We start from the raw sequence: 27671 nt of genomic DNA on the forward strand, positions 1-27671 counted from the left end.
ATTGATCGCAGCGGCTGAGTAAGTTCAGACCTACTCAGAAACTGCTAAAAACTTTTTCGTCCCGCTCGGCTGCACATGCGATCGCACACTTGCAAAGCGAAAATACACTCCAATAGAAGTGGCGACTATCTGATCGCCGCTCTGCAAAAAATAAATAGCTAGCGAGCGATCAACTCGGAATGAGGGCCACTGTGCAGAGAATTGCTTTAGTGTATATGGGACCAGACACTGTGCAGAGCCTGCTTTAGTGTATATGGGATCGGATACTGTGCAGAGCCTGCTTTAGTGTATATGGGACCAGATACTGTGCAGAGCCTGCTTTAGTGTATATGGGACCAGACACTGTGCAGAGCCTGCTTTAGTGTATGGGACCAGACACTGTGCAGAGCCTGCTTTAGTGTATATGGGACCAGATACTGTGCAGAGCCTGCTTTAGTGTAAATGGGAGCAGAGCCTGATTAGAGTAATGATTGGGAAGTTTAGGTGTCAGCCTGGGAGTTGCGCAGAATTTAGCATCTATTGTGGGAGAGCAGCCCCCCTTCAGCACCCAGACAGGGGGAGGGCTGGGGACCGCTGGGAGGAGGGGAGAGAGGAGTGACAAGGAGACACGCATTTATCTCAGACTCTGCAGTCTGAGCACTCATGTATTTGCTGCACCTGGTACCTGGTGTTGTGTGCCAGTGATCGCCTGCCCAGCTGCACCCACAGGGACTCCTGCCCTTACCCCATCCCTATCTGCACCTTCCCCTGCTCTCCTGATACTTTGTACTGCCTGGGCAGATACTTCCACTTCTGCTTAAAACTCCGATTTATTTTTTTCTTTCTCGCACTTTTGGGGAAAGACACCCTGGCCACAGAGTAACCAGCAGAACATTGGTGAGATGTCCCCTCCTGGGAGTTCCGATGTCTTCTGGGTCACCCTGGGGCTGTTAATGACCTTGTCCGGGACTCAGTGTGCCTCCTGCGAGCCTGTAAGGATCCCCATGTGCAAGTCTATGCCCTGGAACATGACCAAGATGCCCAACCACCTGCACCACAGCACCCAGGCCAATGCCATCCTGGCCATCGAGCAGTTTGAGAGCCTGCTGGACACCAAGTGCAGCCAGGACCTGCTGTTCTTCCTGTGCGCCATGTACGCGCCGATCTGCACCATTGACTTCCAGCACGAGCCGATCAAGCCCTGCAAGTCTGTCTGCGAGCGCGCCCGGGCCGGCTGCGAGCCGATCCTCATCAAGTACCGGCATTCGTGGCCGGAGAGCCTGGTGTGCGAGGAGCTGCCGGTGTACGACCGAGGGGTCTGCATCTCCCCAGAGGCTATCATCACTGTGGAGCAAGGGACTGGTGAGTGCTGCATTAAATGAGAAGACCCAAAACTATTCCTAGGTCATGACTACATAGTTACTGCACATCCTCTGTATTACATTATATAACATTCTTCTTCTTTTTCTTTTTCTTCTTCTTCGTCTCTTTTAATTAAAAGGCACCAAGAGTGTACCTAGAGGCCATGAAATGGTTAATAAAATGATATGGTATAGTCAGTCTCAGCCGCTGATCCATGTAAACTTCTGTGCAGTAAAAAAAACCAAAAAAAAACCCCATTATTATTATCCTTTATTTATATGGTGCCACAAGGGATCCACAGCGCCCATTACACAGTACATAATCAAATGAGCAAACAAGAAAACAGCACTTACAGTACAAGACAATATAGGACAGCTATAGAAAACCCGGGGTTAGATGCCATCAAAGGGAGTATGGAGTATAAGATAGTCAGTGTAAGTAAGAAAAGGAAAGGCACATGAGGAAAGAAGTCCCTGCTCTTGCGAGCTTACAATCTAAAAGGTGAGGGGATAACAGACCGGAGTGACACAGAAGGGGTAGACAGTGAGCAATAAACAATAAAAACATAAAAAGAATCTGCGCTAGATTGAGACTTAAGCTGTGCACACACCGGATTGATGTGTATTTGGATGATATGGCGGCCGTTCTTCATTACACTGTACGACGCCATGCAGCATGGCCGACCGGAAGATATTGCTAACGGCCGCAGGAGTGCGCAGATTAGCCATACACATTGAACAATCCGGTTCATATGTCGTTCCTATTTGGCCGGAAACGGCATGTTGGTCCGTATCGCTCCAGTGTGTACCCAACTTAGTACATATGACAGATAGGAAATGGCTCACGAGCAGGGCCCTCCTCCCTCTTTCATCCAAATGTCATAGGCTGCGGGATTGCGAGATTTCGTCAAGCTAGCAGGCAAATTTAAAGGGGTAATGTTTAGAAAAACAAAAACAACCTGATTTTGCCTTACTAAACCTTTCCTCTTTATGTTTGCCTATTATGCTAGGAAATGTCTGCAATTTCAGAATCCTTAATTCTGTGACATTTGGCCCTTTGTCTGCTATTACCCAGTCTTGTTTTATTACTGTTTTGCTCTCAATTGTAAAGCGCAATAGAATATACTGCTACTATATGTATATTATAATAATAAAAACAACCTAAAAGCACTATAATTTATTATGAATAACAGTGTATATTATAGTACTCATGTTATATAATAATGAAAATATTCCAGGAACCTTCCTTGAATTGCTACAGGTGTGCCAGTATCACCGCATTAATGTTCCATTTAGACTGCAACTGTAGAAATATCTAGTTAAACAACATTTTTCAAACTGAGGGGGAGATGTATTAAGCCTGGAGAAGAGATAAAGTGGAGGGTGATAACACACCAGCCAATCAGCTCCTGCCGAGTTACAGGCTGGGTTTGAAAAATGACAGGAGCTGTTGCGTTATCACCTTCTACTTTATCACTTCTCCAGCCTTAAGACATCTGACCCTCAATCTCATCTGGGACCAGAAGCCAAATTTAAGGTACTGAAATAGAAGAACGATGCACAGTTTATATTACTGCTCGGTGGGGGGTGTCCGAAGTCCCATACCAGCTTCTGTAGACTCTACATGGATTATTCCGTTTAAGTATATGCATCTTGTACATTTGTGAAACCAGTTACTATTATCAAGCTATTGCCACAATGCTAAATCCTCAAATTGCTAATGGCGGATGGAAAGTGTCAGATATTGAATGAGTTTCTCCTCAGTTGTATGATAGCAGGGTTCCTTCAGAAGATGCAAGCGGAGCATCAGTCATCCCAATGGTCCCAGAATTCAGTATTACAATATTCCGGCACCTAATCAGCACAGGGCAATACATAATTGTGTAATACGTAAAGGTGTTATATATAAATGTGACATCTGATCAGGAGATGATGGTTTACGTTCCCGATGAGCTGCATTCATTCATGAACTGTCACAGACAGATAATCGGGAACTATACACCGAATTCCACATTATGTCCCATTTAATGCAGTGATTACGTGTCTGTAGTAGCGGTGCCAGCTTTATTCCATGGGATTCCGGAGTAGCCAGGGTGGACATTAAGTAAAGATGTCCATTATGGATGCTAAAGGTTATTGAAACTTTTCTTTTGGACCCTAATGGGAAGTTTCTTTACACATTGTCAGTAGTCTGGCAAACAGTTGTTGCATAATTACTTCTGATGGGTAATTTAGCCTAATTCACTGTGTCAGCCAAGAGCCTTTGTGTGCGTTGTTCCAGAGATTCTATGAATAGAATAGAAGAACTCCGGGAAGGTCACATTTACTTGGCTGGAACTTAAATGGGGGATTTTCAGTGTTACAAATTGTATTGAGGTAAGAGACAAAACTCCCGGATCAGAGGTATTTGCTCTTAATTCAGCCGTCTTAGCCTTCTATATCATTTATAGTTGCATGCCGGTGATATGTTTTGAGTGATGTAACAATGTAATAGCCCCTTTACACTGCCGCTAAAAACCCGGGTTATTACCGTGATAACCCGGGAGCGGCTCAGTGTAAAAAGGGTTTACCCGGATCCTGTGACATGGGAATCCAACCCGGCTAGCATGCCAGGTTGGTCCCGGGAAGGACCCGGGTCACGGGTCGAAGCGACTCGGCACCCGTTCATTGCATAGAAAGAGGCGGCGTTTGGAGATCATCTGATCTCCAAACGCTGCCTCTACACGCGTCATCGGTGTCATCATCAACCCTGCATATTGCCGGGTCAGGCCGCTTGTCTGAAAGGGGTCTTGCCGTGCCGCATCCGGGAAGGAGCCATGTACAAATCTCGGGTGCGGCTCTGCATTTAGGTTTAAAAGCAGTATTATATTGTCTACAATTACAATGAGGGTTACATATTGCCCAGTGGTGCAAATCTGCACCAAACCTCCTGCAGCCAGGGAGCAATTAGATGTATCTGTCTACTGCAGGTTATCTTTTAGTGCTTTTAGTGTTAATGCAGATTTGTAGTTTTGAGCCACGAGGGGGAGATTTATCAAAGCTTGGAGAGAGATAAAGTACCAACCAATCAAATTCCGTCATTTTACAGGCTGTATTTGAAACATGACCAATAGGAGCAGATTGGTTGGTACAATGGGCGCAGTGCATCAAGCATCACTTTTGCATGCAGTGTATCCCACCACTCATCACAAGCATAGTGGTGTTTGTTAATGGCATATGCTTGAAGAAAAATCACAAAGGACAGCTCTCCCGACAAGAGCTGTCCTTTGCGACAAAAGGACTCCCAGGTTTATGCCCCGGGTCACCTTCTGCGCATGCGTTGGCTGACACAGGGGGTGCTGGGAGGGATCTGACTGGCCTTGCAGGAAAAGACTACCTTACACCCCAGTTGTGCCCCTGATACTATATCATAGCCCACACAATAATGCCTCTTACACAGTATGTCCCTGACACCTTAATATGCACCTCACAGTAATGCTTCTTACACATTATGCCCCACAGTTATGCCCCTGACACCTTAATATGCCCCACATAGTAATGCCCCTTACATATTATGCCCCCACAGTTATGCCCCTGACACCTTAATATGCCCCGCACAGTAAAGCCCTTTACACATTATGCCCCACAGTTATGCCCCTGACACCTTAATATGCCCCACACAGTAATGCCCCTTACACATTATGCCCCACAGTTATGACCCTGACACCTTAATATGCCCCACACAGTAATGCCCCTTACACATTATGCCCCACAGTTATGCTCCTGACAGCTTCATATGCCCCACACAGTAATGCCCCTTACACATTATGCCCCACAGTTATGCCCCTGACACCTTAATATGCCCCACACAGTAATGCCCCTTACACATTATGCCCCACAGTTATGCTCCTGACAGCATCATATGCCCCACACAGTAATGCCCCTTACACATTATGCCCCACAGTTATGCCCCTGACACCTTAATATGCCCCACACAGTAATGCCCCTTACACATTATGCCCCACAGTTATGCTCCTGACAGCATCATATGCCCCACACAGTAATGCCCCTTACACATTATGCCCCACAGTTATGCCCCTGACACCTTAATATGCCCCACACAGTAATGCCCCTTACACATTATGCCCCACAGTTATGCTCCTGACAGCATCATATGCCCCACACAGTAATGCTCCTTAAACATTATGCACCTGACACCATAATATACACAGTAATACTAATTCCCCTTGCAAATTGTGGCACACATAGCAGCACAGCCACAGGCTACTTACTTTTAAAGTGTCTGCTCATTGTCAGGTGTTGGTGCCTGCATCTCCCACCCTTCTCCTGGCCACCGGCATCTCAGCGCAATACCGGCACTTCCAGGTAACGCTGTGATCGTCTGTATCCATTCCCTGTTACTAGATGTCAAGTAGGACGACTAGCATGTCTCCCCTCAGGCAGCGGCCATTTTGGCAGGGACAGTCTGCATGTAGTACAGCTGCATACAGTGGCTGCGGCACCCCGTGCGATTGCATAGCTTGTCCGGCCCTAAAAACAGCCCTAAGATGACCTAACTAAACTAGTGAAATACTAACAAGCAGAAACATTACTGCAGTGAATAAGATTTGCTCAGAATTACTGTAACTGATTGTATGCATATTAAACATTTACTTTTAGAACATAGAATAACCAAGTTTATTTTGTATCACCTCTTTTACTCATATCAGAGGAACATCTGTTGTTCATGTCTTAAGGGCCCCATACACTACTGCGACATGTCCGTCTGACATGTCGCAGGCGATCACCCTGGCAGCCTCCCGGGCGGCAGTATAGCCCAAGATACATCGTATGCTGTCCTTTTTCATACGATATATCTTGGGCCATTCCAGCCATGCCTGCGGGGTCCGACATATCACGAGTGCAGCACGTTCAATCTGGAGGATCCGATACGATGCTCACGGGAACACGCATCGATTGGATCGGATCAGAAACACCTCCAAAATGCCCGATTTCACCCGATATATCGGGCCGAAATCGGATGAAATCGGGCATTATGGTTATAAAGTATGGGGCGCTTTAGGGCGAAATATATCAAATATAGGAGAGAGATAAAATACCAACCAAACAGCTTCTAACTGCCATTTTGCGGCTCTGTTTGAAAAATGACAATTAGGAGATGATTGGTTGGTACTTTATCTTTCTCCACTGTGCTTTCTCCAAGCTTTGATAAATCTCCCCTTAGTGCTTTTCTTTACAAAATGTGACATTTGTTTAGTTTAGTTTATTAATAAATGGTTTGCAAATATATCCCCTTTTCTAACATTTTAACTTTGGAAAAGAGTTGAAAGTCCTGACGAAAGAAACATGTTACATATCTGTGACATGTAATGCACATATGTAACTATCCCCCAAGGCTTAGTATAGAATTTACTATATTTAGAAAGGAAGAGGTGACTGTGTTATTGCCAAGGAGGTGACAGTATAAGTTAGCTGGCAGTGGTGGATTTCCCACTAAGCACATGGGGCACATGCCTACTAGGGGTCCCACTTGCTCTGGGGAACGGCAGAGCAGGCTGCCCTGCATGAGAGCTGTGCTAGGCCACTGGCCAGGTGTGTTTTTTTTTTTTTGTCATTATGGCTGGCATGGGTGGGGTGGGGGGCAGTGGGCAGTAAATTGTGGTATGTGAGGTGGTGGGGGATGAAGTTATAACTGCTTTGATGGTTTGGCGGCACCGGGACTGGCACCAACGTGAAGGGGGCAGTGATGTGATGGGGCTCTGCTCACTCCTGGCAGAGGGAAAGACTTGACTAACTAAAATTTTTGGTCAGCTATTTTGCGACATCATGCGCTGCACATCTGGCCACAACATCATGGAGGTTCTTTGGTGGAGCCAAGAGCTTGGAGCAAAAGGCAAGCCTGGGGTATTTAGTTGAGAGCATTCCATAGCATTGGCCAGCCGGGAGGCACTCAGTGGTTAAAGTTTATGGGTGACTGAGCAGGGTGTCCCCTGTTAAGTGCACTCCTGGCCAACCAGTAGTTACGGACCTGCTTGCCATTTAGATCGGTAGTAGACTGAAGAATATCAGATTGCAGGTACTTCCATGAGATTGTGGGGATACAGGGCTAAATCTGTCCATGTATGGAATAATAATGCCAGAAGGATTAATTGTTTTAAGCCAAATTGCTTAGAAATTACCATGCGTGTGGGCCCAAAGAGACCAGCAGTCAGCGATTAACCTGATCAGATTCTGTGACCCTATTAATATGGATTTAGTGGCTTGGCTTGATAAACAAATCTGTCAAATTTGGCCACCTTACCCCTTACCCTGGTAAAGATGGACGTTCTTGCCGAATGACACAGTCTACCTGTGCGATGATGCATAATACCTTTACATAATACTTTACATTCTAGGATAAAAAGAAAAACTTTTTATGAGCTCCGTGGGCCCCAGATGCTGATTGCGTTACACAAACTCTCACATGGTGCATCCTAGATTATAATAACACTTCCAGAGCCAGCTATATGTAAGCAATTCTGCTGTGAGATCTTTGCTGAGCGTGCACCATTATAATGTGCATCGTAGCGTTCGTGTGTACTCAATATTTGTTTCAAAACTGTATACATATTTAATGCTTTAAGTGAGCTTTATAATACTTAACGTTTTTTTTATGTGTGTTTGTTTTAAGAATCGATGCCAGACTTCCCCGTCGACTCCAACAATGGGAAATGCGGTGGAGCCGCGAGTGGTGAGTTTATACTTTCACTTTACTATAGTAGTTTACGAATATCTCTGCTTTGTTACATCAGTGTGTTTAGAGTTTTCAGTGAATTGATTATCGTAAAATTAGCTCTCAGAGACGCATGCTAAGCCATTAAGAATAGGTGTTGTTCACAGGCCTCTGATTCAGCATTTAGATGATCTCTTGAGTTACCTATTCTGTCAAACAGATAACACTATTGATCAGCAGCTGTTTAATTCAGGTTTATCACAAATATATATATGTCTTTGTGTATAACTTGTCATCCTTATTCAGTGTTTCCACCAGTTTAGTGAAATGGGTCAGCTGGTAAAATGTACCGTATATACTCGAGTATAAGTCGACCCGAATATAAGCCGAGGCACCTAATTTTACCCCAAAAACCTGGGAAAACTTATTGACTCGAGTATAAGCCTAGGGTGGGAAATGCAGCTCTAGCCGTACACAGCCCTCAGTGCCAGATATGCCCTCATACTGCCAGATATGCCCCCACAGTGCCAGATATGCCCCACAGTGCCAGATATGCCCCACAGTGCCAGATGTGCCAGATATGCCCCACAGTGCCAGATATGCCCCACAGTGCCAGATATGCCCCACAGTGCCAGATGTGCCAGATATGCCCCACAGTGCTAGATATGCCCCACAGTGCTAGATGTGTCAGATATGCCCCACAGTGCCAGATATGCCCCACAGTGCCAGATGTGCCTGATATGCCCCACAGTGCCAGATGTGCCCCACAGTGCCAGATATGCCCCACAGTGCTAGATACTTACCCTCCGTCGCTCCCGCGCTGTCTTCTGAAGGAGGGACACGGAGAGCGCAGTGCGCGGCTCTCCTGTGTCCCTCCTGCGTCTCCGGCGGCAGCGGCGTGTCTTAAAGGAAGTGCCGGTTCGTGCACTTCCTTTAACACACACACCGCCGGAGATGCAGGAGGGACACAGGAGAGCCGCGCGCTGCGCTCTCCGTGTCCCTCCTAACGCTGACTCGATTATAAGCCGAGGTGGCTTTTTCAGCACAAAAAAACGTGCTGAAAAAGTCGGCTTATAATCGAGTATATACGGTAACTAAAAATTGTACAATTGATCCCTGTGAAGAGAGGCTAAGCAATATTTAAAAATATATTGCACACGCATAATACATAGCGCACTCCGGGCCTGATTCTGTCTGTTACCGGAGATGTAGCTGTGATAATATGCAAATGCTGGTTTCAGTCTACTCCTTGTGCACTAGCGTGTGCCGGAAAGTGCAAGCACTGAGACACCCATATTCTGTGCACCTGGACACAGTAGAACCGGTGGTGGTTCTAGATCAGTGATTGGGAACCGTGGCACTCCAGCAGTTGCTGTACTACACATCCCAGCATGCCCTGCAACAGTTTTGCTCCTTGGCTATGCTAAAACTGTTGCAGGGCATGCTAGTATGTGTGCCAAGGTTCCCCACCACTGTTCTAGACAGTTCACCATCGGCACATCATTGCATCCACCATTGACACATGCACCAACCCTTGGCGGGTGCAGTCTCTCCGCTTCTGTGGGAGGTGCTGTGCGTCTATGAACGCAGCCTGCTTGCAGTGACCCGCCCCTGACACTCCCATTGCTAACCGGTGAGACAGATTTTTTTTCTGCAAGTTCTATAGGCTACTGCTCAGGGATGCCCATTGCTTTGCCTCTTGAATTCTGTTACCAGTTCTCCTGCACGCAATGGCGTATTTGTTTGTGCACTCAGGTAGCACATGCACTGTAGGGGTTTCCAGAATATTGTGCGCATGCGCAATAGCAAATAGCCGCTCAAGTGTGCAAACATCGGCGTTGCGTGCAGTTAGCATGCACCTCTTAATCGGTCCTTCTATGTTCATAGTCCGTCCAGCATACATAGTAAATGATTTGTGATCAGTATTGCTCCTTATGTTGCATGAAGAAAGTAGTGCTGGACAGCAGAACTGCTGCAAGTCATATTTTATGTATAAGAGGCATAGCATGCGGAAGGATGAGGCTCTTTGCTGCGTTCAACACCACATTGGCTGCATAGTCATAGATTTTACTCATTGGTACCTATGACGGGGTGTAGTTGGGAACCCAGCGCTTGGAATCCCACCAGTCAGAATGCCGGTGCCGGAATCCTGACACCTGTCAGAATACCAATTCCGGCATCCCGCCAGCAGGATCCCGAACGTATGTATCCCGGAGAGCTTAGGGTTAGGATGCGGGAGGAGGAGGGTTAGGGTTAGGCTGTGTGGGAGAGGGTTAGGTTTAGGCTGTGTGGGGGAGGGTTAGGTTTAGGCTGTGTGGGGTAGGGTTAGGTTTAGGCTGTGTGGGGTAGGGTTAGGTTTAGGTTGTGTGGGGGAGGGTTAGGTTTAGGTTGTGTGGGGGAGGGTTAGGTTTAGGTTGTGTGGGGGAGGGTTAGGTTTAGGTTGTGTGGGGGAGGGTTAGGTTTAGGTTGTGTGGGGGAGGGTTAGGTTTAGGTTGTGTGGGGGGAGGGTTAGGTGGAGGGTTAGGTTTAGGTTGTGTGGTGGAGGGTTAGGTTTAGGTTGTGTGGTGGAGGGTTAGGTTTAGGTTGTGTGGGGGAGGGTTAGGTTTAGGTTGTGTGGTGGAGGGTTAGGTTTAGGTTGTGTGGGGGAGGGTTAGGTTTAGGCTGCGGGGAGGGGAAGTTAAGGTTAGGCTGCGGGAACCGAGGGTTAGGCTTAGGCTGCAGGGAGGGAGGGTTAGGAGGAGGGAGAGAATTAGACTTAGCTTCCTCCTGCACCCCTGTTGGCATTTCAAACAGTCAAGTCCTGACTGCCGGGATCCTGTACCCAACCCCCTATGACAAAAGGTCCACCGAAGCTCAAAACATGTCAGGTTTATATCTATCCCTAATTCTTTAAATCTTCACCGACTGATTTCATGCAGGGTGTTTTTTGCATGGTTCCAGATTATGCTACACTCGAGGAGTAAGAACTCCTTGGGAACACAGTTCAGTTCTGTGTTCCACCTGACCACTTGGATTTCAGTAAATTTATATGAGTTTTGTTGGCTAAAGCGTCAATAATCCCTAGTTTCGGAGCTTCGAGTAATGTTCCTATGCGGATGAATGCACTCTAGAGCGTCCTGACCATAAGCAGCAATCTTTCTAATGTATATCTAGTCGAATAGTCTAATAGAGTGTTTTTAGGTGAGTAAAGGAGGGATGGAGGCAGCCCAGCTTTTCAGAAGCACTGGGCACTCTCCCTGGGGGCATGACGTGCGCCCAGTGTGATTTGGCAAGCACTGCTGTGCCACGCACTCTCTCCTGATACATGAAACATAAATGTTGGGTGGGTATACATTTAAGTTGCCATCTGTCGGGATCCCGGTGTTCAGGATACCGATGTCGGAATCCCGGCAGCTGGCAGTGCCGGCAGAAAACCCGTTGGGAGGTGTAGGTTAGCCATTGGGGGTAAAAATAATCTAAAATAACATTCATAAGCACAATTATACTATAATATGCTACTATAGAAAGTTTTACGCACAGGTATGTATAATAGTATGCAAAAGCTGAGCTGGAGGTGTACATAAGAATATATTCAGGTATATATATTGTTTTCCCTTTGACCCATTTGTTTATTTATGGCATTTCCCAAACATAATGTGTAATTATAATTTGGTGATTTACATCCTTGGGTCTGAGCTTATGTAAATGTATCCTATTACCTCTATCTCTATATTTATTCACTTCTCCAAATAAAACGCTGGCACAGTGTAATCCCCTCCTCTCCTAATCTCATTGTCATAGCGGGCCGTAATTGGGTGTCTGACATGGATCGTGTTACGCAGCTCTCTCTAATTAAAGGGAAATCTAATCTTTTTGTAAGAACCACGTCCTGGGATTAAATTACCAGTTTCTCTAGTAGATTTGAGGTTCTTCAGATGTCTCTGATCATTGTTGTAATTTGGGAACCTACCAGGCTATAGTCGTCTTAAGGAAACTGATTGCCGCTTTAAGAGTCAGTAAATTGTAAACAAATAGTTATTAGTAGTTATTTCCCACTCTACTGTTATAGAGTTATCAATTTGGGATGCAGTTAAAATACCGTCAGGAGACGCACCAGAATCTCGACAGCCAGTGAAATACCGACGCCCAGAATCCCAACCACCTCTGGGTATTCCCACTAGCTTGGGGGGCCTACGCCACCAATCGAGTGGGAATATAACCGGGCCCAAAGCGTGCAAGGGGACTCACTGACGGGATTGTGGCAGAATGAATGCCGCTGTCGGTATACTGACAGCCGGCATCCCGTCTGCCGGTAAAACGTATGTATTCCATCAATTCTCTAATCTGCTTGTGGTATGATTTCCTGCGTCTGTAACAGCCGGTGCCTTAATACGGACAGATGAGTGACTTCCACTTCAAGTGAAACCCCCCCATCATATAATTACTTCCTCGTGTAGCAATAAAATATTTAAAATAATATTTAAATAGCAAATGTGAGACATAACTGATATCGCAGAACTCCTGAAGGTCAGAACAGAGCAGGCCCTGACATGTAATTTAGATGACGTCTCCCCAAACCTGAGAACTGCAATTTTCCTGATGCCGCAGGAAGTGGTCTGAAATCCAGACCAGCAGAGAACCAAGGTTACATTTTTCATCCAAAATAAACTTTTTTTTTTGTCTTTATAATGCTGTCTTTGTTCATTCATTTCTACATACTTGTACGTTAAATATTGTAACCATTTTTGGGCATTTGGCATAGAAATGTCAGTGAACAGTGCCCAGATATGTTTGGACCAAGGGAGCCTTTCAGTGTGAAAAATGTAAAACTCTTCCACTACAACTTGAGACGCATCAGCAGTATTCCTGTAAATGATGTATACCTGGTAAATGCCCCGGTAACTTGTATTGCCGTTCCTTTCTTACAGACAGGTTAACCATATAGATAACTAGTTACATGTTGCTGATGAGGATACGTAAGACTCATATTGTGTATGAGACCGAAAGCTGACTAGGTCAAACCTTGATCCTTACATGCGGCTGAGATTGGCTAAGGTTGGCGTGGAGGTGGATAAAGAGGTGATTTAAACGAGTGGTATTCATGTGACCGGCAGTCAGCAGACTGACGGTCACATGACCTCCCCCAAAATCCCGTCCCCTCACTATCCCGACGGTCGGCATACCGACCAACAGGGACTATTTCCACTCGTGGGTGTCCAAGACACCCATACAGTGGGAATAGAACTCCCGGCGACCGCAGGTCGCCACCGAGACTGCAGCGTGGCGCAAGGGGCTTGCTGCACTCGCCACTCCCTGCCAGGATCCCGGCGTCAGTATGCTGACCGGCGGTCAGGAGACCATCGGTCAGCCATACCACACCCATTTAAACATGTGAGCTTTACCTTCAAGCTGCAGACAATATTTTTGTTAAATTAGTAATGTTGTCTTGTAGGGTAGGTATTGTCATGCACTCACCTGGAAAACATTCATGATTTGGATAATGGAAGTTCCAAGCTTAATCAGTTACAATTTACAGTGAAATTGAATACGTTAATAAAATCTTAAATGTCTCACAGTTTTTAAAAAACTACTAGACAGGACAGACGGTTGCTGTAATGCAGGGGTGGGGAACCTTTTTTCTACCGAGGGCCATTTGGATATTTATAAAATCCTTTGGGGGCCATACAAAAATTCTCAACTTAAAAAATTACCCTGCCCCCCAGTAGGTCTGCACGCCAAAAAAATGGGTGTGGCCAGTTAAAATGGGACGTGATACACATATGCCCCCAGTAGTGCAGTGCCAGATCCACAATTGCCCCCACAGTGCCAGGTATACAATTGCCCCCACAGTGCCAGGTATACAGATGCCCCCACAGTGCCAGGTATACAGATGTCCCCACAGTGCCAGGTATACAAATGCCCCTCACAGTGCCAGGTATACAGATGTCCCCACAGTGCCAGGTATACAGATGCCCCCACAGTGCCAGGTATACAGATGCCCCCACAGTACCAGGTATACAAATGCCCCTCACAGTGCCAGGTATACAGATGTCCCCACAGTGCCAGGTATACAGATGCCCCCACAGTGCCAGGTATACAGATGCCCCCCACAGTGCCAGGCATACAGATGCCCCCCCCCCCCGTGCTGCTTACCGCTCCTTTCGGCAGGACACGGAGGAGAGTGCGGCTATGTTGGGTGGCGGCGTGTAGGACTTGAAACCAGCCGCCGGTTCGAGAGCCAATCAGAGCTCGCGGACCGGCAGCCGCGGCTCCTGATTGGCTGCCGGTCCGCGAGCTCTGATTGGCTCACGAACCGGCGGCTGGTTTCAAGTCCTACACGCCGCCGCTCCCACCCGACAGCCACGCTCTCCTCCCTGTTCTGACAGCTGAGACACGCTGCCGCCGGACTGATCGGCGGCGTGTCTCATTGAGAGAAGCGGGTGGGCCGGAGCAAACGGCTTCGCGGGCCTTATATGGCCCGCGGGCCGGAGGTTCCCCACCTCTGCTTTAATGGTTAGCACTGCTGCCTCAAAGCTCTGAGGTCTCGGGTTCGATTCCCACCAAGGCCATATCTGTGTTGAGTTTGTATGTTCTACATGTGCTTGCATAGGGTTCCTCTGGGTACACCAGTTTCCTCCCACAATCCAAAAACATACTGGTAGGTTAATTGACTTCTGACAAAAATGAACCCTAGTGAGCACAAATGTGGTAGGGACAGAACATTAAAAGCCCCACTTGGGCAAGGGCCAGGGCCAGACTGCCCATCTGGCACTTGGGCAGGTGGTCCGGTCACAGAGCAGCTCCTGGCTCTCTGTTCCTGCCCCCCCCCCCCCCCGCCACCCCCCGCCGCCCTAAGTACCTGTTTCTAATAAAAATGGGGGGGTGCCGCGAGTCCACACCCCTCTGACTCATGGCACGCCCCATGCGCTGTGTCCACGCGTATCTGCGTGCATTTCAACATATGAGGGGCGTGCCCCCTGACTCGCGGCATACCACAGTGCCCAGGCGCCCCCCTCCGCCATGCGTGCGCCCCAGTGCCAAATTCTGGCCCCAGTCCATCCCTGGCAGGGGCGTTTGTGATTGGCCAAATAGTCTTTGTAAAGCGATGTATAATATGTGTAATATTAATGTTTTATACTTCCCACACTGGAATATGCCACCATTACAAATTGTTAGTTATAATAGATTACTTGCATTGCCAACCCTATTTTTAATGGTGGCATGGGTTGGGATATGTTTGGCATCCCGGTGGACGGGATCTCGGCAGTCATATGACCGATGCCGGAATCCCAATACCGCTCAGCCCATGGGTCATATGCCTAAGCAGAAAGCATTGCTTACCAGTTAACACACAAGAACTTTTGAAGGTTCATTTGTGACTATTTAATTATTATGTTTAGTAGTCCTTTTGTACAAAGTGTGCTCACCGACAGCTGATATTTGAGGGTCAAAGTGCAGGGCACCTGATATATTAGATTCCAGCCTCTTCTTGCCTTTCTCCAAATACCACACTGCTGCCATATACAAATATTCTCCATAAGACACAGCTTTCTTACAACTCTAATATTGCATAATGAATAGACTGTATGAAGACAGGGTTTCTTCATTTGCTTGTTTTTCTGTTTTTCAAGGTCAGTCAGCACATCCATTTTTAAAGCCGTTCCTTTTTTTTTTAACTTCTTACAGACAGGTTAACCTTATAGATAACCGTCAACAGAACAAAATAACAGTAAGATCATGTTGAACGCTTATTGTGCCCAGAGAGGTCAGGTTTAGCTGCGTAAAGCAGCTAATCCTGACCAACGGAGGGGGCGTGACTCGAAAAGTTCAGTTTGTGCGCTCAACCGGGTCACTTTTCCCTCATTTCAGCTCACCAGTTTGTGGGGCTGCAAGCCGTACCGGCAGCTGGGCACGCCCGAATGGAGCAACAGTTGAATTCGTTTGGTACCATCTAGTGGCCGCCAGCGCGCAAAACACTTGAATTCTCCCCATATAGGTGAGGAGCATCATTAGTCTTTTAAGATAGATAGATAGATAGATAGATAGATAGATAGATAGATAGATTGATTGTGGGATATCCAGACAGGTACAAGATCAGGATATTAATGGGGGATGGGGGGGGGGGGGAGTACCACCTTAATTTCTCAAATAGATTTTATTCTTCATTTATGCATAGTATACACAGTCACATACCCATCTACAAGAATATGGATTAAGAAAAAGTAAAGCGCATTTAATAAGAGCCAGTCTGCAGATACTCTGCGCATTCACTTTACGTAAATTATAATATCCTTCTGTTCACCAGGAGCTGGAATAGTGAGAAAATTAGTATTCTGAGTCTCGGGCCCGACTCATAGTACGGCTGCATTGCGTGCACAGAAATAAATGCAGATCTTTCCCGGAAGCACCTATTCACCCACTTATAGAAGTAGCCGTCATTACTATAAGGGTTTACTTTCCCCAGCCTATCCTTGGTGCAGGTGATCTATCTGAAATCACACTGATCTCTGCGTATGCACAACTCATACTCATAGATGTGTGCTCCCGGCTCCAGCTTATGCGCAGATCTGTTCGCAAACCACACCTGCGTGCAACTCTGAATAAACCACTCACGGTAGAAAATGGGTGTTAGACACATGAGAGCTCTTATCACGGGATGCGGTCAATTTACCTACAATCAAAATCCCAGACGGTCAAAATACCGACAACCAATGACCGACGGACAAAATACCGACATGGTCAAAATACCGAGATTTAAAATACTGACAAGGTCATAATACCGACATTTAAAATGTCGACAGGTTTTTCATGATGTTTTCATTGCAACCAACTTGTTCATACTTTACCACTCCAGTGGACCTGGAGGGGGAATATAATAGTGTGCCCGAAGCGCGAGCCATGCGAGGGGATGCGGCACACTCATACGGTGTTCATGTTGACCTATGTCGACATACACAAAAACAATTAAAAAAAGCCTCTTGTCGACTTTTTGACCTGTCGACATTTTAAATGTCAGTATTTTAACCTTGTTGGTATTTTAAATGTTTGTATTTTGACCTTGTCTGTATTTTGCCCTTGTCAGGATTTTGTCCGTCGGTCAATTGTTGTCGGGATTTTGATCGTCAGGATTTTGATTGTAGGTATTTCATACTGATCTCCTTATCACAGCACCTTTTGCAGGATTGCAGGTGCAGAATGGCAGAAAGAGTAAAAATGTTGCTGTAAATTGCTGCTAGCCAGGGTCTCCATCATAGCTTTAGGGCTCTAGTAGTGGCGGAAGGTGCTGTTGGCACTATCTTCTATTCCATACTAACTTCAACGGCACCAAATCCCTCGGTTTTCTGCCGCCCTGATACTTATGTCAGTGTCGTCTGCTGACACAGCTGTGTTTCTATACCCTGTACTTGTCCTATATTGTCTTGAACTGGAAGTCACTATTTTCTTGTTTTGGTGACTTGTTTATGTAATTGAGCTCTGCGGATCCCTTGTAGCGCTATATAAATAAAGGATAATAAGGGCGGGATGTACTATCCTCCGCCGCCGCGCTAATTGCCATTTTCACTGTGATCTGAGTCACCGCTCCGCTGCCTGCCGCTACCCCTTTGCTCCCTGCCTGCTTTTGTTCTCCCTCCTCATCACCGCCGCGGCCACAGAGTTCTCCTATTGCCGTTGCGCTCGGTCTGTGCTGCGCTTCCCCTGGCCGTTTGCGCATGCGCACTTTGTCACAGCTTTCTGGGCATGATCTGAAAGCTGTTACAAAGTGCCCATGCGCAGACGGCCAGCGGTGACTCAGATCTCAGTGAAAACGGCAATTAACGCGGCGGCGGAGGTTAGTACATCCCGCCTTAATTCAGAACAGCAAGCAGGGGTGTATCTAGAGAGGAGGGCACCTGTGTTCAGTCTCCGGGTGTGGCCCCCCCCCCCTCTCCCGTCCCGTAGCTGGCAGCAGCACTGTTAGCGCTCTGTCTGAGCACTGGAGACTCTAGCACAGTGCCAGAGTCTACACCGTATGTGCAAGTCTCCGGAAAAAATAGCGCGGCGGCCATTTTTCCGGAGACCTGTGCATGCGCTGTAGACTCTGGCACTGTGCCACAGTCTCTAGTGCTCAGACAGTGCGCTAACAGCACTGCTGCAGCTGCTGGCTACGGGACTCGGGAGAGGAAGGGACCCACACCCGGACACCAGAAAGGTAAGTATACAGAAGAAATGGGTGCAGTGTGTGCGGTGTGCACCCCACACACTGCACCCATTATAGATACACCACTGACAGCAAGGCACCCTGTAGATCAGGCCTGGCCAACCTGTGGCTCTCCAGATGTTGTGAAACTACACATCCCAGCATGCCCTGCCACAGTTTGAGCCTTCCGTAATAGCAAAACTGTGGCAAAGCATGATGGGACTTGTAGTTTTACAACAGCTGGAGAGCCACAGGTTGGCCAGGCCTGCTGTAGATGATGTGTCGTCTCTTGACTTCTAAAATAATTCTAAACAGTACAATATTTATTTACTGAAAAATAAAATACTTATATGTATATATGAGTACATACTGGCTGTTTGAAACAGGATTTTGTTTAGTACAGGTTTTATTTTCACTTTAGAGACTGAATTGATGGGTGCAGTGGGCTGCAAATCCCAAATTTCCTGATTAGAGCCAGCTTAACAGATAACTTTACTGCTGCCCTGGAATGTTTAGTAGAGCAAAACACAACGTGATTTTCTCTTGGAACCATGCACACATATTGGCAGAATGTCTGGAGGAACACAGGGCCTAATTCTGAGTTGATCGCAGCAGCATATTTGTTAGCAGTTGGGCAGAACCATGTGCACTGCAGGAGGGGCAGCTATAACATGTGCAGAGAGAGTTGTGGGTGGGGTGTATTCAAACTGAAATCTAAATTGCAGTGTAAAAATAAAGCAGCCAGTATTTACCCTGCACAGAAACAAAATAACCCACCCAAATCTAACTCTCTCTGCACATGTTATATCTGTCCCCCCTGCAGTGCACATGGTTTTGCCCAATTGCTAATAAATTTGATGCTGCGATCAACTCAGAATTAGGCCCACAATACCGTACACAAGAACTATTGACGGCGCTTTGATGGGCTGCTTCTTGTATAGCAGGTCTATTAGACATCTATGTATAACAAAAATGTGTATAAATATGCTTCTGGTCCCTTTTATGCGTGCAAGTATGTTTCCAGTACCCTTAATGTACGTAATAATATCAGCAAATCCCTTTAAATATATATATTTTTTTAAATCCATCCTAATTTGAATTGTATACAATTTATTCTTTGTTAATATTATTAAAGTGCTATTTTTAGTTGAGAGTCCCAGTTCTGCTTTCGTAAAAGTAAGTAGAGAAATGCTTGCAAATAAAAATAATTAGCATTGTATTATACAGTAGTCATCATTTCCTATTTATGCTAATTAAAGGGACTTAATGCCATCTTAAAAACAAATCTCATTAAGAGAATAAAATAACTGGATAGACTACTGTAGAGTTCTCAAATAGCACTTCTATAAGATGTATTTATTAATATAATACATATTTAAATATTTAATGCAAATTGGAAACATCTCATTATTATGTATTAAAGAGTAAATATTGTAGTAACACTGAGGGTTGCTTAGTAACTCAGCTGAAGTGTGTAGTGATCCATGGCAACCAATATACTTTTGATTCTGTTGTCTCGCCTGATGAAAGTTGACTTCTGATTGGTTGCTATTGGTTACTGCCACTGCACATTTGCACTTTTTTTGTTAGTTTTGTTTTGTTTTTAGTAAAATGCCTCCACTGGGTTAGTTGATTAATTTGTGATGGCTAGAACGATGTTTTTTCATCACTGATGTTTATGACATTCCTATAGATTGGTTGATGGGCTTTAGGTAGGTAAGAAATAAACTAGCCTTCTATTATGGATCATTTCTGGACACCTGTGTAGTCTAATAAATGTCACTTTGCTTTCATGTCTTTTAATTAATGTTATTTTTTTGTTTACTTTTTTTTTGTTATAGATCATTGTAGATGTAAGCCTATGAAAGCTTCACAAAAGACATATCTCAAGAACAATTACAACTATGGTAAGCTGGAAATCCTATTTTAGTGTCTACTCTCCAGTATTATAAGATATTACTCTTGCCATATGTATGACCCTACTTATTGGACGTCCCATACAGGCAATTGCAAGTTGCAAGACTCAGTCGCACACAGATTTACAAGTGTTGCACACCAAATGAATCATTGCAGACTTTTGTGGTATCCGATTACGATTAAGACACGCATTCAAGCATACAGAGATGGAAAAAGAAACTAAGCGCAAGCCAAGTCACACGGGCGCTGAGAAGAAATGTTGGGCGCAATTGCAGCAGTAGTATACGAGGACACAACTGTTTCTTGAAGAACTGCAACAATTAGGAAAGAACCTCAGATTCCCTGCCTCATGAGTCCGTGCACATTAATGCCATTTTTGCATTGGCAAGCACAGGGTACTCCCCTATAGACAAGATAATACCATGTAGTAAGGAGAAATGCTGTTGAACTGCTCTCTGTAGTACTGCACAAGTACTGACAGTATATACATACAGATGTGTCCGCATACACTTGTGCTCCAGGCTAGAGTTCTTGCTACTTAGCAGCGTCAAGTGTCCTTTTTTTTCAAGCGTTATGTCTTATGCGTACGCCTAAACACTGCAAGAAGCGATACACTGACCACAGGAGCTTGCGGTACTTGTACATCTTTGTTACATCTTTGTTATGCCGTGGCTGGCGCTAAAATCAGCGAAAGCAGCCGGAGGCGCTGTAATAGAAAGACACCCACTGCATGCTTTTGTGATCTGCTGCTGCGTTACTCAGGATGGGCAGTTCTTTCATGCTGCCGCAGCTGACACTCATCCGTTTTGTAAAATGCTCTCCGCCAATGCCCCCTCCCCACCCACCCCAAACAGCTGTAGACTGTCACACTCACCTGAGGTCTGCAGCAGCACTGGGTCATACAACGCAGGACTTGGGGGTCTATTTACTAAGCCATGAGATAAAATACCAGCAATTCAGCTCCTAACTGCCATGTCACAGGCTGGGTTTGAAAAAATGACAGGAGCTGAATGGCTGGTACTTTATCTCCATCTAAGGCTTAGTAAATAGACCCATCTGGACAGTTCAACTAACTTCAGAGATGTACATAAACCATTAGGTTGTGCACATCTCTGAATAAGGCCCCTTGTGCATTGTCTGGCACAAATCATATCTCCCTCTTGCAAGTATATGAACATTTTAGTATCAAGTTGAATTACCTGAATTCAGTTTAACAGCAATAGAATCTTAAGGGAGAAGAAAAAAACACACAAAAGAATGACTTAGCTCTGTATCAGATACATCATTAGTAGAATTCCAGAATGTTCAGTTGTCACCTATGAATGACAGGTCTGCCTAATTCTCACGTGCTGTGCAATGTTCTATCTATCCTCCACCTTAGTGATTCGTGCAAAGGTGAGAGATGTGAAGGTCAGATGTCACGACGCCACCGCCGTTGTGGAGGTAAAGGAGATTCTCAAGTCTTCCCTTGTGAACATTCCTAAAGACACAGTGACTCTTTACACAAACTCCGGCTGTCTGTGCCCACATCTCGTGGTCAATGAGGAATATATCATTATGGGATATGAAGATAAAGAACGCACCAGGTACTTAGTCTGTCTCTGTGATGGTTTAGGAATGTGGTAAAGCTAATTCATCTACATTCATTTCAGCACCGATGAGCAAAATATACAGATCAGCAGCGCAGTTAGGAGCAGATGTACCCGATTTCCCCATACGGACCCCTCTATTTCTTAAAAAGACTTTTAATTTGTAAATGCAAAATATAGAAGATATGTTCAGAAAGAATGGGAAAGTGCAAAAGACACAACTCAGCAATAGTACAAACGCACGCTAAGTACAGGATTCAAAGACGCAGGCTGAGACGTACCCCAAAAACGTTCATGACACACCTGAGTTTTAGCTGCCACTCCCTCGTTACCTCCCCCAAACGGTCCCCGCCCGTCAATCACTTTGCAAATAAATCCTCTCCGCCACCGCCGTCGTAAGACCACTGCTGTACATGAGCACTGCGTCTTATGGGCCTAATTCAAAGTTGATTGCAAAACAACATTTTCCTCTAATGGGCAAAACCATGTGCACTGCAGGTGGGGCAGATATAACATGTGCAGAGAGAGTTAGATTTGGGTGGGTTATATTGTTTCTGTGCAGGGTAAATACTGGCTGCTTTATTTTCACACTGCAAATTAGATTTCAGATTGCACACACCCCACCCAAATCTAACTCTCTCTGCACATGTTATATCTGCACCCCCCTGCAGTGCACATGGCTATGCCCATTAGAGGAAGATTTTTTGTTTTGCAGTCAACCGCTAATCACTCATCTGCGAAATAATCGTGTTTGCCTACAAGTTTGATCAGGCCGGCAAGAAACAGTGGTTTGCTAGTGTCAGATAAATGCTAATAGAATGCACATATAAAATGGCAGCAGGTATGAGCTGTGATGATACTTAATATATAAATGGATCTGTACATAAGAAATATAAGAATCTTGTATGGTTTGTTAGTATTCCCTTTAGTAACCTGATTTCATTAATTCAGGGTTTCACTAAACAGCAGATCCCCAAAGTAGCCTTCAAGAGAGGACTGCGCGGCTTATACAGCATACAGACAAATGCGTTCATGAGTTTAGCTGTGATCTCAGCACAGAGCAATTAAACAATTTAAATAAAAAAAATCTTTTTTTTTATTTTTTAAACACAGACTTCTGCTGGTGGAAGGGTCGCTTGCTGAGAAATGGAGGGATCGTCTTGCAAAAAAAGTTATGGTAAGACCACGGACATGGGCTGGTGGCTTTTAGTGTGAGAGAAGTTGTTTAAGTTGGGTACACACTAGAAGATGTGTGTACCCAGCGACATCGGTAGCGGCGGCACCCGGCGGGGGAGCCGGCATCGGAAATGTGCGTACACACTTGCCGATGCTGTCAGTGACAGAGCTGCAGCGGAGGTCATACTGCATTCGGCAGCATGGCCCTCTCTAGCGGTGTCTTCCGTTGGTCCTGCATGCAGGGTTGATGGAGGGTGTTGCTGAGCGAGCATCGTCAGCGGCAGAGCGGATACACACTAGGCGATGTGCCTGATGTATCAGTCTGATCCGCCAATAGTTAGAAGGTGTTCTTTTATAGACTCCTTATCACCTCCCTTGCTGGTGTGCTCATCGGAGGATGTCTGTGATTATTGGCCAGCTAGGGTGAGAACAGCATTTTACATTCAGTGATATCAACTCACTTTGTAATTCTGACAAGTATCAAATATTTTTTGTGAGTGTCCTGCAACCCTAATTTATCAACAATCAGACAAGTGTAAATTTAGCATGGTATAGATCAGTGGTTTCCAAACGCGGTCCTCATGGCATCCCTAACAGTCCAGGTTTTAAGGATATCTATGATCACATACAGATGGTTTTATCAAAATGAATAAGGTACTAATTAAGGGGCAGATGTATTAAGCCTGGAGAAGTGATGAAGCAGTGATAAGTGTGAGGTGATAACGCACCAGCCAAACAGCTCCTAACTGTCATTTTTCAAATCTATAATGATTGGCTGGTGCGTTATCACCTTGCACTTATCACGGCTTTATCACTTCTCCAGGTTAATACATCTGCCCCTAAGGAAATGGGGGATGACTCCGCACCAGTCAGGGTTGGATATAAGTGATAAACTTAACCAGCGTTCACAAATTATATTATGGATTGCTAATACATTCAGATTGCTGGTGGTGCACCAAAAGTCAGTAGTAGCTTAGAGATACAAAACAAAGGAAAAGAAAGAAGACTCTTGGTTGGTGCACTCTTAGGAAAACAGACATGTCAATGTATGTAATATACATTGACATATGTCTGTTTTCCTAAGAGTGCACCAACCAAGAGTCTTCTTTCTTTTCCTTTGTTTTGTACATCTGCCCCTAAAGCAGATGTGCAGAACCATGTATATCCTTAAAACCTAGACTGTTAGGGTGTCGTGAGTACTGACTTTGGGAACCACTGGTATAGATGTTAAACAGCGCTGTGTAAGGCTGATAAGTTGAGCTTACACTCATTTCATCTTATTCCCTGAAACAGCTTAATTCAAAATAGGTGTTGCAATATATGTCCCAATTAGTGAATATGTGTTTGGTCACTTGCATATGGACTCCTTCTGTGATGGGGCCCTATTGTCTGGTTAGGGGTTCATTGAATCTACCCTAATAGACGAGGTTATGACGCTGTTCTTGTGAGAGTAGGGTTCTCTGTACACAACTTATACATGGATTGATTTAATATCCAGTATTTGCAATAGATGCCCTTGTGGTCATGCAGCAGTCATTCCACCTGTCAAGTAGGAGTAACCTTACCACACCAGGCACTGCTAAACGCAGTGTTCCCTAATAAAGGGGTTTTCTTTGTTTTGATCAAACGTTAACAGTGCCCTAAGAATTAAGTGGAGAATATCTGCTACCCCTACTTAAATAACGAATTAGTTTAGCTAAAAATAGCTTAGTGCTTTAAAAAAAAAATGTAATAAAAATTTAATAATTCAATTGTCTATTCATGAAGCAGTGAAAAGAGTGGAGAAGTGAGCCTGTGGAGAAGTTGCCCATGGTAACAAATCAGCTGCTCCGTACAATTGTATAGTATGCAAATTATAACTGTTACGTCAATGCTGATTGGTTGCCATGGGCAACTTCTCCACTGGCTCACTTCTCCACACTTTTCACTGCTTCATGAATAGACCGCTCTGTGCGAGAACTGGTGAGCAGGTACGATAAGCTGTGCTCTCTTTCCACAGCCCAATAAACAATATCACACCCCTCTTCATGGAGCTGAGGTCTTGGTGTTTCCCAACAGATTGTTCCTTCTAATGTTTCTTATCATTGTGTAACAATCCATCTGTTTTTGTTCATTTAAACTTGTTCTCTCTTGCATTTTGCAGCGCTGGGATCAGAAGCTCCGACGTCCTCGAAAAATCAAATCTCCTGTTGCACAGAATGCCAATAAAAACAGCAACTCAAGACAAATGCATAGCTAGACTAATGGAATGATATATATATATATAAATAAAACTTTGTGGACTTTTATGCAAAGATATGCATTGTTGGAGCAGCAAAGAAGAAATTGCACTATTGCACGTTATAACCTATTGTTTACTACAAGATCTTGTAGTTGATTGTAGTTTTTTCCCCCTCTTTTATATTTGCACGGATTACTAAGCAATAGTTTTATTCCACTTCTAGCGATATCATAATTGTCTTTTTTTCTAAGCAGTTTGCAGCCCTGTGAATCTGCGAGAATTAGGGGCTGATGATTATTTGAACGCAAGAGAGTTTTGCGGTCGGCTCTTGCGTGCCTCCGCTCTGCGCATTTTCCGGAGCTTAGCATACACAACCGTGGGCGATGTTGAGCTGTATGCAACCCAGCCACATCTCTGATTGAAGCAGCAGGGTTGAACTTGAGTGATAATAGGGCGCTTGCGCGTAGTCTAAGTTCAATGAGAACATGTAGCCAGAAATGCGGGCGTAATTCTGCAGATGGATCTTTGGCACTAAAGGGTTGAGATTACCTAAATGATTAAAAATAGTTGCAGACTGGATGGGCCAAGTGGTTCTTATCTGCCGTCAACTCTTATGTTTCTAAGTGAGCACGGATAATGATGATGACTATGCAGCTAACAGTACGGATAGGAGTGGTCCAACTGCAACTCTTCATAGCGGTCAATAATGCGCATTTAGCTCCATGCGCGCAATACTGAAGCCATTACGGCTGACTTGCGTTCATCTCTGCATCAGTCCCTTCATGCGTTAATGTTCAGTGACTTTCTTACTCACATGGACGTAGCTTTTCTTGTTTACATTAGGGCACCTACTGACGATGTAACAGCCTTCTGTGGGATGACACCCTACTCTGTATTTACTGCAAAGGAAAATAGCTTCACCAGTTATCAATATAATGACCATAACACTCTACAGTTGCTGCACAGATCATGGATGCTAAAAGTTGTTTAAAGTGATTGTCATGGTGAGCCATATAATATACTAGTAAAGGAGCCCGGGTCACTTCAGTGTACCTGCTGCTCTGCCCACCCCCACCACACATATACTCTGTTCCAGCCCACCCCCCACTATCCCCTGCTCCTCTGTGTCCTGCCACCTGCTCTGTACTGCCCGCCCCCTCTCTGTACCGCTCCACTGCTCTATCTGTCCCACTCTGCCCCACCCAACCCCCTGCTCCTGCAGCTGCATAAGTATCCCCTGGTGGGTCCTCCTCCCTGCTGGGTGTGATACGTTTTACCGACAGTTGGGATGCCGGCAGTCACATGCCGACTGCGGCATCCCAAATTTTAGAATGCCGACAGGGGATGGGGTTATTAATTTACCCCTCCCCTGCTCCCTCCCCTAACCCACCTAGGGTAGTGGCTAGGGCTAAGGACACGGGGTGTTGGCTATGGCTAATCCCAAGGGTTGCCGGTTAGGACTAAGGACACAGGGTGGCGGCTACGGCTAACCCTCCCTGTGGTGTATAACCCTACCCCCTTCCCCCCCAATCTTAACCCTCACCCCAATACTTACCTACAGGATGCTGTCTGTCAGGGTTCCGGCACCGGGATTCCAAGTGGTGTCTGGATTCTGGCGTTGGTCGCCTGACTGCCGTCATCCACAGCGCCGGGATGTTAACCGTATCCCTCATCTCCTGCTCTAGTCTGTCCCATCAGTCTAGAGTGGGAGAAACTGGAGGGGCGGCTGATGCCTCGGCTCTCACTGCACATGCATGTAGGAGACGGGACAGACGTTAGAGAATTATTATATAGATTTAATTTTCACAACCAGTGAAGCTGACCTTTCCTCCCAGTGAATACGGTGCAAGGCAGCATACCAAAAGAGAATGTCAAAGTGGCCTTACATACCCCTAAAGAAGATGAAAAGCACCATCATTATTTATCTCAAATTACCAGAGGTCATCCGCAGCAGCAGAGCAACCTAGCCTGAGGGCATCACATGACTGTAGCTTGCTATGTCCCACTAATGCTAATACAAGTTAAATAATTTAACCAGGGGTATCCATACCGTGTAAATGACAAAAACAAAGTAGAGGCAACAAGATGTTTAATAAGATGAAATTTACTGGTGTAAATAAAAAAATGTGGAAAATATTTTAGTTGCTAATTGTTTTGTTGTTGTTGCATTTTATAAAAGATTTATTTAGTCCAGATGGGATATTTTTTCATGCTGTGATTTTGTTACCTATATAAAGAAAGGTTTAAAACAGACATTCAGGTTCATCAGTTTTTATATACAGTACATATCTTCATTTGCCAAACGCTGAGATGGTTCTTGTCCGCTTTTATATTTTACAGGCTTTGTCACTTGGCGGTAGATGTACCAAGTCCTGGAGAGAGATAAAGTGTAAAGTACCAACCAATCAGTTTGTAACTAATTTTACAGGCTGTCCTTGAAATATGACAGATGACGTTGATTGGTTGGTACATTATCTCTTGCCACTTTATTACTCTCCAATACTTAATAGAGCTCCCCCTTGAACAGTCCAACCTTTCTGCCAGTCAAAGTAAAATAAGA

General features: G+C 45.3%; 1 protein-coding gene across 1 annotated transcript; it reads left to right on the top strand.

Annotated features, from left to right (window-relative positions):
* The first annotated feature begins 605 nt into the window (after nt 1-605).
* Nucleotides 606-27247, top strand: FRZB (frizzled related protein). Its single transcript, XM_063933320.1, has 6 exons — nt 606-1341; nt 8011-8070; nt 20050-20115; nt 21507-21711; nt 22828-22891; nt 25034-27247. The coding sequence occupies exons 1-6, from the start codon at nt 882-884 to the stop codon at nt 25127-25129; spliced, it is 951 nt and encodes a 316-aa protein (XP_063789390.1). The 5' UTR covers nt 606-881; the 3' UTR covers nt 25130-27247.
* The last annotated feature ends 424 nt before the right edge of the window (nt 27248-27671 follow it).

The sequence above is a fragment of the Pseudophryne corroboree genome, chromosome 7, assembly GCF_028390025.1.
Source record: "Pseudophryne corroboree isolate aPseCor3 chromosome 7, aPseCor3.hap2, whole genome shotgun sequence".
Classification (NCBI taxonomy): Eukaryota; Metazoa; Chordata; class Amphibia; order Anura; family Myobatrachidae; genus Pseudophryne; species Pseudophryne corroboree.

Bases quoted from the DNA above. Each gene is read 5' to 3' on its own strand.
- FRZB (XM_063933320.1), top strand. From the start codon at position 882: ATGTCCCCTCCTGGGAGTTCCGATGTCTTCTGGGTCACCCTGGGGCTG. The intron at 21,712-22,827 runs GTACTTAGTCTG...TTTTAAACACAG, and splicing joins GAAGATAAAGAACGCACCAG to ACTTCTGCTGGTGGAAGGGT. The intron at 22,892-25,033 runs GTAAGACCACGG...TGCATTTTGCAG, and splicing joins GTCTTGCAAAAAAAGTTATG to CGCTGGGATCAGAAGCTCCG.